The 11067-nt window shown below is 34.7% G+C and overlaps 1 protein-coding gene across 1 annotated transcript; it reads right to left on the bottom strand.

Moving 5' to 3' along the window:
- Positions 1-18: 18 nt before the first annotated feature.
- On the bottom strand, positions 19-5946 carry LOC144854494 (aldehyde dehydrogenase, cytosolic 2-like). The gene is made up of 6 exons (XM_078712450.1): positions 5719-5946; positions 1152-1316; positions 777-934; positions 534-608; positions 413-452; positions 19-60 (listed from the first exon to the last, which is right to left on the bottom strand). The coding sequence occupies exons 1-6, from the start codon at positions 5944-5946 to the stop codon at positions 19-21; spliced, it is 708 nt and encodes a 235-aa protein (XP_078568576.1).
- Positions 5947-11067: the final 5121 nt, after the last annotated feature.

The following is an 11067-nucleotide window of genomic DNA, read 5'->3' as shown; positions in this document are numbered from 1 at the left end:
TTATTTTTAAAATACTGATCAACTGTAATTTATGAGTTCTTCTTTGGCACCTAACCTAACCTGCAAGTAGAAAAACCCAATAAATTATTTGTTTGGTAAGGGAATCTAATTATAATTTAAAATCACTATAAAGATCTTTTTGTAATGATTTTACACTTTGAGACATCCCACTACAATCAACCCCCTTAGGGGAGGGGCCCTTGAGCTCAAGGGACCCCAGAGCATAAGCAGTCCAATGCAACTACCCAGCGTTGGAGGGTCCCTTAGGAGTGCTAAACCAGGGGCCTTTGCCCTGTGCATTACGCAACTGGGGACAATCCTATTAAGGAGATACCTCCACTATTAATAAAACACTACTCCGTATTGAGATGTCATCTCTCTTGGAGTTCTACATGAAAATAGACTGACTTACAGTTTTAACCTCATGGTATTCTTTCAAAGAATCTTCTCCCCTGAAAAACAAACATAATCATTCAATAACTATTGACCGATTTATATCACCTGGCACTTGAAACATGAACATTTCAACTTACAAATCTCTACCAAAACCAGACCGCTTGTATCCACCAAAAGGAATGGAAGGTCCGCCCACATTGTAGCAATTCACCCTGAAATAGAAGAAGTGTAACTATGGTTTAGTGTATGTTAAAATATGGACTGTGGAAAGTGTTCTATTTTGAATAAATCAAATATAATTTAAATTACCAAAACACTGTGAATATAGCATTTAAGTGTACAATAAGTAGTAAGTCATTTCCGAATACTTAATGCTTTACCATACGGTTCCAGCTTTGAGACTGTGCGCCACTGTCATAGCAACATCAATATCTTTGGTGAATACTGCTCCTGCTAGGCCATAATGTGTCTTATGAGTACGCTCAATGACCTCTTCAATATTCTTGAATTTCAAAATAACTTGCACAGGTCCAAAAATCTTAAAAGAGTGCAGAATACTAGAAACTGCTAAATGTATTGTAAAGTAACAAATATTAAATAAACCCCTTATTTCCTTTCAATTGTATACAGTAGAACCCCTTCATTTGGGACACCACTATTAAGAGGAAACTTTGTTTGATTGCAAATGTGTACTTCAGTACTCTCAATTATAAAAATGTAAATGCATTTTGTCAACAAATCAATCTTAACCTCACCTCTTCTTTGGCAATAATCATGCCATCAGTGACATCAGAAAACACAGTTGACTGCAAGAAGTAGCCTTTGTCACCATGACGACTACCACCACATGACAATGTGGCACCATCTTTTTTACCAGATTCAATTTTTCCAAGAACTTTATCAAACTGTTCTTGATCAATATGTGAAACAATTTCATTACAAACATTAATAAATAGTGGTGACAAATATTTTAATTTATGTCATCAAAATCATCTTCAGCATTATCATCATCACCCTCATCAAGAGCGGATCCAGGATGTTGGAAAAGAAGAACCTCTTTTCCATTTTTCACCTAAAAGTTTTCCCCTCTCCCTATAAATTTACATAATATACAATAACCCTAGCGTTTGCTTTCTGCACACTTTTCTTCACAAACTCATCATAGATCCCCTCTTGGACAAATGTACGGGAACCTGCAGAGCAGCATTGGCCCACATTACAAAAGACGGCTTCATGGGCCTCATCGACAGCAAAATCCACTATGGTACATAAAATAATAGGTTTTTTTAATTTAGTTTATTTTAACGCATTCAACAGACAGTAATTAGCCAATTACAGGATGAATGATAAACTAAATCATGCTTATAAGTGTTATTAGGTCAGGATTGAACTCTGGCAACCAGGTCAGGATTGAACTCTGGCAACCATGAGGTCAGGATTGAAACCTGCCATTAAGTCACTATTGAATAATCGGGATTGGAAGGCAAGCTGCATCTCCACTAAACTGCTATTATGCAACATCAAGTATTGATGTTATAATATAAAATGTTGCCATCACTGTCTGCAAATACATTGTTTGGACACTCTCTTCAAATTGCTTTTTCCTGCTGCTTGCTGGATCAGATGACCGACCTATTATAAATTGCACAATAAAATATACTTTGATTAGCATAACTATTTAGGGGGAGGGGCTTACATAAGTCGAACATTACTATGTCTAGCTTGTCAAGGAGTTAAGTTAATTGGTCAGCCCTTACAAAAAAGTTCTATAGAATTCTATAGAACATTTTATAGAGCTCTATTGATAATGACGATCTCTACAAAATTACTGGCTGTCAACCGCTAGAAGAATATGTCTACAAGCAACAATTCAACTGGATCGGACATGTAATTAGAAAAGAAAATGAAGATCCTACAAAAATTCTTACTTTTCACACAACCCAAAGTAAACGAAGAGGTCGGAAGATACCATCAATACTTGATAGAGTTGTACAACAAAGTCAACTTACTAGATGCAACTTCATTAGAGCCTGCTTCAACAGAAATTTATAATTCCCAGCAATGTTTTAACTGTATATATGAACTGTTTATAAGTTGTTTTGAGACTGTGTAATTTGGTAGTAGTCACTCTCATACTGTAGGCCTACATTTAAAAGTAACACATCCAAATGCCAACTTTAAGTCAATGGCTACCAGATGTCTCTGTGAGACGGTTATTTGAACCAGTACCAGTACCAGTATGGTATTCTATAGAAGTACAAAATTTCTATAGAAACATATTTCAATTTCTATAGAATTTATTTTGTGTCTATAGAATGTTTCTTTTTTTCTATAGAACCTATAATTTTATAGAATTTCTATAGAATTTATTTATGAATTTATATATGTGATTAATACATTGTCTCACCATTATTGAAAGATCATGGAATGAAGTGGATTGAAAATTACATTTTTATTTTGCCAATAACAATTTTTTTTTTCATCGCTTACAAAAATTGATATGATAAGCAATTTTGCATGTAAAAGAATAGGATTTTTCTTTACCAGTTTATAGATTGTTGAAAATCAAATTAAAACCTGGACAAAATACAGAAAAACAATACAACACTTTTCTGTAGAAACTCTATGAAATCTCTATAGAATTTTGATAGAGATTTTATTCAATCATTCTATAGAAAATCTATAAACGAATTCTATAGAATATTTGATATAAATTCTATAAAATTATATTTATTTGATTCTATCTATAGAACAAATTTGTAAGGGATATTAACATGAACCAATTATCATTGTGAACTTGAATTATATAAACTTTTGCTTACTGTATATCATCAATTATTATAATTTTTATTGTTTAATGGGGGTTACATTTTGATTTTGCCAATATCAATACAATAATACCTTTTACAATTTTGCATGTAAAGGAATATGATTTTTCTTTATAGACTGTTGAAAATCTAATTAACTTGGACAAAATATAGAAAAACAATACAACGCTTTTCTATATAAACTCTATGAAATCTCTATAGAATTTTAATAGAGATTTTATAGAATCATTCTATAGAAATTCTATAGAATAGTTGATATAAAGTGCCTCGGCCAACCTACGTTCCCTAGTAGGTAGAATGTTAATTTAGACCAGGCCATTTTTAAATAGGGCTGTATAGCGGAAATAGTTCTGGTGGTTCTACTTATATTTATTTGTATTAAATGATTTACCAAATCTTATACTTATACTACCTTAACAGAAAAATTAGTAATAAACTAATAATTACTTCTACGGGAAAATATTTTATATCGACGGGGCAAAAAATATCTGCATTCTTAAACAATAAGTTGACGAGTCTCAAAAAGTGTGGGCCTAGGCCTATTTAAGTGTTTTTTAGCACGAACCTCCTGCGGGGAAGTTTGATTTCGGCCTAGCCTAGGCCTAGGCCTATCCGTTGTATTGTATTGTATAGCAATACACTTTTTATACTTAGCTAGGCCTAGGCCCCTAGCTAGTAGTTTTTTTTATTGGAATGTGGAAGGATGTCTTCGTATCAAATTAGCTTTGGATACAAATTGTTTTTTTAAGGTAAAGTGGTTGCAACAATAGAATAGGCCTAGGCCTAGGCCTAATCATAATAATAGGCCTAGGCCTAGTATAATAGCTCTAGGCCTAGTTAGGCTAGCTAGGCCTATATGACAGATCTGTTTTCTTCTTCTTTCTTTTATGGGAATGGGTTAGGCCTAAGGCCTAGCTAGGCCTAGGCTAGTATTATTACTATAATAAAGGCTATATCGTTAGTCTAGTATCAAGCTAGCCTAGGCCGAAGACCCTATATTCAATTAGGCCTAGCTTAGATATCAATTGGTTTTTCTGTTGACAGCTTTCATTCTAAAAACTAGGAAATGTAATTTTGGTTTAAGGTTTATTTTTTTTAGGCCCAGCAGGCTAGCCTACATGCTGGAACCTATCATCCTAGTATTGGCCTAGCCTATATACCAATACCTAATAAATACAGTACAATCTATCCGCATGTCCTATATTAAACACCAAACCAAAGACTATTCAGGGTTATATGTAACAAATACGATAGGCCTATATGCTTTTTATAAATCAACTTCAGTTCCAAAAAGTCAATATTTATATAGTTAAAAACAAGGAATATTTAAATAACGCTAACTGTTACGCCGTACACATCTTTTGATCGATTCAGTAAGCAATATTTTATAATTCGAGATCTGTGCTGACTTGTCTGTGTTCTTGGGTGATTCTTCAGACAAGACATAAAGTTGTTGGTCACTGTCTGTACGACTTAATAATTAATTAAAAAATTAGTAGAATTGTTATTGTTTCTTCAGAAGAAAAAAATCTCAAAATGACCAACAGAAGACGACTGGATATGTGTTTTGAAGCATCACATATTAGAAGACAAGACCCAGATGGACATTTACTGTATTCTATTTGAAGGAAAAGGTAATCTTATAATAGGCTTACTAATATTTTATGCAGTGTAGTGAAATTCAGGCATCACTGCATCAGTGGAAAATTCAGAATGTTAACACCAGACCATGATTTACTGGCTAATTGTTAAAAAGTGATATATTGTGATATATGCAGTAGTTATTTGAAAAAAACCATAAATCATTAATTAAAAATACTGTTGCAGCCAATGGCGCAATTGCAGATAATTCTTCTTTTTATAAAAAAAAGTGCAAAAAAGAATTATAAGGCTTCCATTTCAGCAGGGCTTGATTTTTGTTTTTGTTGTGACTAGCCCACTGGGCAAGATAACTTAACTTAATTATATTAAGCCTATAGTTTAAGTAAATGCTAAATTATAAATAAACAACTATAAAATAAAATTATTTTTAATTTACACTAAAATATGTTTTAATGTTAATAATAAATTAAGTACAAAGTACTGTAAAATATTTCATCCCAATTGTTAATTAACTTAATCAACGGGTAAGTATAATGTTCCCTTAGGTTGCTTTCTTGGATATTGGAGAAGTTACTGTAGAAGGTCCAGCGGTTGTATATATTTCATAATGGCTTCAGTCCTGCTATCGGGATGTTTGGTACTTCAGGACAAACAATTCAGGATAATGTAATTCACCACACAGTTGGAGCAGGTAAGCAATGTCAAAATACTTCTCTTTCCCTTATATAGTAACTTACATTTTAGATTAATCTGCTGTTCTGTCTTTCCTGGTACATATCAAGACCGCTACAATGCTGAGGATATATCGTGGCCAGCAGGTATTGAAATTGAGAGCTCCAGAGATGTCATCCTACAAGACAACACTGTGGTAGGCTCTGAGATGGTGCTGTACCATGTCAGTGGGGAGATTGTGACGTTGAAAGTCAATGGAGCAACAACGAAGGCCATACTTCTTTGCACGGTGTTCATGACGAGGGATGGTCAGAGAGACTGCACACAGATTGCCAATTTCTTCATCTGGAAGAATTGGGATTATGTCTTTTTCCAAATTTCGAGTTCCGTTGTAAATGACTGATCTTGTTCTTGCTGACAACAACATCGGGGTGATGCCATTTGTCATTGAGCCATCTTCTCTTAGTCATGGAGCTGTTGATAAGTATGTGTGAGAATGGACGTTTATAATTGGTACAAGCCTGTTCTTTGATTGCGATGAGTTACAGGTAGGTTCAGTAAGATTTAACATTAAATAGCATGTTACAAACCGAATACTGTATATATTATGTAATTATGATGAATTAGATTAGATAATGTATAAATGTAAAAATCATAATGAATGAAACAATGTTAATGACGATGAAATAAAAGTGGGAAACCAAAAAAAAGAAAAGATATAAACAGTTTCAATAAATATGAACATTTTTATTATTCATTTTAAAAGATGTTTTTTTTTTTTCTGTATTTCAATTTTTATTATATTTTCATTTTGGGGAACTCTATTTTGCATTCTGTCAAATAAAATCAATGTATAGATATTATACAGTATATGCATACTTGACTTTCACTCGAAAGGAAATTTGTCAAAGGACTTTCTTACTCTTCTACCTCCTTTTTCTTAACGTGTACTGATAATGCCATTCCATTGTGTAATCAGTTACGTAATTTATAAATTCTGATTAAAATATTACATTTTTCCATTAACATTTTCATGTAAATATTTCAGAATCAACCGGAGAATGCAGGTCAAAGTGCAAAACAGCGTGCACCTCGTCCAGAGAACGGAAATGCTGGATTCGTGTGGGCAAATTTCATGTAATGGTGCTCAATTTTTTTCAATTTCATGGTATACATAATTACCCAGCTATTGCTGGAAGCACAAGATTGGTCCTTACTTGGACAAACCTAGTCCTTACTTCGACAAGCCAACAACTGCCATTGTTTGAGTTCTATTGCAGGAAACGCATACTCATACTGTTTACACATGAAGCTGAATGCTTATAGGTACAAAGAAGGTAAGAGACAGAGACAAGAACAGGGTTTACATACATATACCTAATTTAGGGTAAGTACTAATAGTATTTATCCTATATATCTACGGACCACTTGCATTTATCCAAGTTACGTTATTGTAAATCATTGTGTATCTTTACTTGCTAATTGCATTATTTTCATCAACCTAGTACACTTACTGTACCTACAATACTTTTCATTTAATCTTAACACTACAGTAAAGTTAAAAAGACCCCCTTCCCTACGTTTTTTAGATCTAATTTAAGGTCACAAACTACAATTAATGTAAAAATAAATATTATATGGTAACTTTTTTGTCTTTAAATGGTTAAAAATGTGAAAAATAAGTTGATTCTAGTAATTTTAGCGGCCCGCTATAAATCCCAAAATGCATTGCGTGCGGATTGATATTTTTGTTTTTCTTCTGTAATTCACCCACTTTTTGATTGATCGTGAGGCCAAAACAAATGGAAGACTCATAAATTTTCACCGAAAATACCAGGTTTTCCCCATTTTGTATCAACGGAGTCTGGCAAATATAGAAAGACAATTAATGCAGCAACTATACAACGTCAGGCTAGGTATATAACTAGCATACGATATTCGTACGTTACCGATGTTTACCGGCTATAGGCCTACAAAACTCAGCCTAGCTAGGCTAGACCTAAAGACTGCCCACGAGAGGTCATTCGCCGCGAGCTACATAGGTAGTGCATTGTTTCTCACTTTTTATCATAATTTACCATAAAACGTACATTTAAGACAAGGAATGACCTTGTTTAATGTTTTTAAAGTAATATATATGTATTATTTTTACAAAACGTCACAAATTGAAGGGAAGGGGTCTTTAATCCTTCTGAGTGCGTGGAGATGGATTGTGATGCATTTAAGAATGCAATGATCAGAGACGAAGATGGTGGAATTCTAGTAGGATCACGGCCTGGTTATGTTATTCCTGATTCTGCATACGAGTGGGATAGAGATCCGAGACGTGGACTTAGAATTATAGGATTATAGAATTCCAAACATGATGGTTACAGACATCAATGGTAGTAAAATCTTTTATCTAATCTGCTCTTTTCATTAAGGTATCATTGGTACAGAAGACTGAATATGGCATGAATCTTGGCAGGCTTTTGAATGCTATGACTACGATTACGCTATGTTGATTATTGAAAGTCTTGATCCTGACACAAGAATTACGACGTCTTCACCAATCGTCATTGTGTCTAACGGTTATGTTGATTTGATCAATGGACCACAAGATCACGGCTGGTGTCATGGGTACACATGTCAAGAGCGCATCAGCACATTTTTTTTTTTTAATTTTTTAATTTTGGATTTATATAGCGCTTTTCCAAGTGACCAAAGCGCTGTACAATAGAAAATACTATATACTCAACAAAACTTACAAAATACAAAAAATAGAAAATGGAATGAAAATACAAAAATATATATATATAAAAACTATGAGGGCCTATACAAAAAGTTACCGTAATATCATAAACATTATTTAGGAAAGAGATAGGTTTTTAACATTTTCTTGAAATATTGCACATTTGGGGCTTCACGAATATAAGATGGTAAGTTATTCCACAATCTAGGACCGATGACAGAAAAACACTTATCGCCAAACGACCTCTTGGTCTTGGGAATGGCAAGACGGGTATGGTCTTGGGTAGATCGAAGTCCATGCCGACCAGAATGGTGTTTGTTTATAAGGTCCTGTAAATAACCAGGTGCTGAGCCATACAGACAGTTGTACACATGCACTAAGATCTTGAATTCAATCCTCTGCTGGACAGGCAACCAATGCAGCTCCCCAATGAGAGGAGACGCAGTGGTGCGCTTGCTAGCTTGAAAAATAAGACGTGCAGCGCTATTTTGCAGTGTTTGCAAACGTCGGACGTCTGAAACAGCCAATCCACCGAGCAAAGAGTTGCCATAGTCCAGTCGGGAAAGAATTAAAGATCTTACTGCATGTGTACAAGTAGAGCGGTCTATGAAACACCGAATCCTACTCAAATTACGAAGATGGAAGTTTACCCTACTACGCAATGTACTAACATGATTTTTCATAGAGAGTTGGTTATCAAGCATGATACCAAGATTATTAATCTTACTGGATGGGGTGATTATAGATTCACCGATTTTCAAATCAAGTTGGGGTATAGCCTTAACATGCCTATTAGATGAAATCACGAAAAACTCAGTTTTTGAATCATTGAGCTTTAGTTTGTTGATCATCATCCACGAACGTATTTCAGTAATGCATTCGGTAAGTTTAAACTTAGCGGCGGAGATATCCTCCTCCGACTTTGAATCAAAGCTAACGTAAAGCTGTATGTCATCAGCATATATGTGATACGCTACTTCAAATTGCCTAATGATATCTGCAATAGGTTGCGCATACATAGTAAAGATAGATGGACCTACGATGGACCCTTGAGGTACACCATATCTCAAAACATGATTCTGCGAGTATTCACCTAGAACACAGACTCTATTTACACGTTCATGATGGTAACTAGCAAACCAGTTTAATGCAGTACCGGAGATACCAAATTCACTCTGCATTCGATTTACAAGGATGTCATGGTCTATGGTGTCGAATGCAGAGGAGAGATCTAGTAGGACCAACATAATTGATTTACCTTTGTCAAGTTCATTTAACATATCATTCTTAACCCGCAAAAGGGCAGTTTCCGTACTATGAGATGATTTATATGCAGACTGGTACGGTTCAGTAAGATCGTTGTTCTGGAGATGCTCTTTAAAACTAGAGACTGCGGGATATTCAATTATTTTACCTAACGTTGGGAGGTTGGAGACAGGCCGGTAATTTTTAAACACATCAGGATTTAAGGTTGGTTTCTTAATCAAAGGGGTAATAATCGCTTGACGAAGGATAATAGGAAATATCCCTGCTCTCAGAGAATTATTAACAATGGACGTGATACTCGGCAATAATGTATCAATACAGCGTTTCAGTAACCAAGTGGGCATAGGATCCAGTGGACTTGTTTTATTAGGAAGTTTAGTGATAATTTTCCTAACATCTTCCTCGTTCAGTTTTACATATTATATATTTTAACATATTTACACACTTACTTAATTTATCACTAGGGATATTATTGTCAGAATTTAAGATTTCGTTTTGACTGACATTGTATACATTATCATTCTTATCATTATTTATATGGCACATTTGATCAAGTTCAGATCTAATGTTAGACACCTTATCAGTGAAATATTGTGCAAATTGATTGCTCAGAACAAGGTTAGAGGAACTTGCAGGAAGTTTACTGACAGATGAATTTAACAGACTATTAAGAGTATTAAACATGGTTTTAGCATTTGCACCATTTAGTGTTTCTTGGAAAAAGTTGGTTTTACGTTCCTTGATAAGTTTAGTAACTTTAACATTTTGCTTAAGGTACATTTCACGATCTTCAGCAGAGAGAGTTTTTCTCCACTTGCGTTCAAGTTGTCTACGCTCACGACGCGAGTCTTTCACATCATCAGTATACCATTTAGGTTGTCTGATCAGCTTCAGGGACCGTGATTTCTCCGGGCAATGTTTATCAAGTACTTCGCGAATAGAACTATTATATAACTCAGCTTGAGAATTGGGATCATTTGTCAGAAGAATACACTTCGTCGCACGATCGAGATCTGGTATGAAAGATTCCATGTCTAGGTCTTTAAACGATCTACGGGTGATAATTCTTCTTTCGGGACATGGTTTAAACCTATTGATACTACACTCTATCATGTTATGATCAGATCCATATCTGCATGGTGATACAGTAATGGATGACTCGCATGTAATAAGATCATCTTCTGGATGACAAATAACATGATCTAGCGTATTTCCACATTTATGCGTTGGGCTGTTAACGTACTGTTTCATGTTGTGTTCTGCCAAAGAAGTTAAAAATCGCGACACGTCTTGTTTTGTAGGATCATTAACATGAACATTCAGATCACCCATAATCAATGGTTTGCCAGGGAGTGTAGATACGACACCCAGGAAACTGTCAAACTCTTCAAAAAATTGATTATGTGTAAAGCCATTTTTCTTTGAGGGTGGTGGTCGATAGACTGCAATAAAACGAACAAACTTTGAGTTGCCAGTTATTGAAGCATGTTCAAAAGTGACGGTATCTATTCCTGTAGGTGAAATACCTAGCTTCAGACTTGATTTGCTGATGATTGCAATACCGCCGTGTCT

Source organism: Antedon bifida, chromosome 10, assembly GCF_963402885.1.
Source record: "Antedon bifida chromosome 10, ecAntBifi1.1, whole genome shotgun sequence".
In the NCBI taxonomy this organism is placed as follows: domain Eukaryota; kingdom Metazoa; phylum Echinodermata; class Crinoidea; order Comatulida; family Antedonidae; genus Antedon; species Antedon bifida.
This window is presented reverse-complemented; position numbering and strand designations above follow the sequence as displayed.

What these genes read in the sequence shown, in the direction of transcription:
- LOC144854494 (XM_078712450.1), bottom strand. Translation starts at nt 5,946, where the DNA reads ATGACAAATGGCATCACCCCGATGTTGTTGTCAGCAAGAACAAGATCA. An exon ending in TGATTATTGCCAAAGAAGAG is followed by an intron (nt 935 to 1,151) that starts GTGAGGTTAAGA and finishes CACTCTTTTAAG; the next exon opens with ATTTTTGGACCTGTGCAAGT. An exon ending in CTCAAAGCTGGAACCGTATG is followed by an intron (nt 609 to 776) that starts GTAAAGCATTAA and finishes CTTCTATTTCAG; the next exon opens with GGTGAATTGCTACAATGTGG.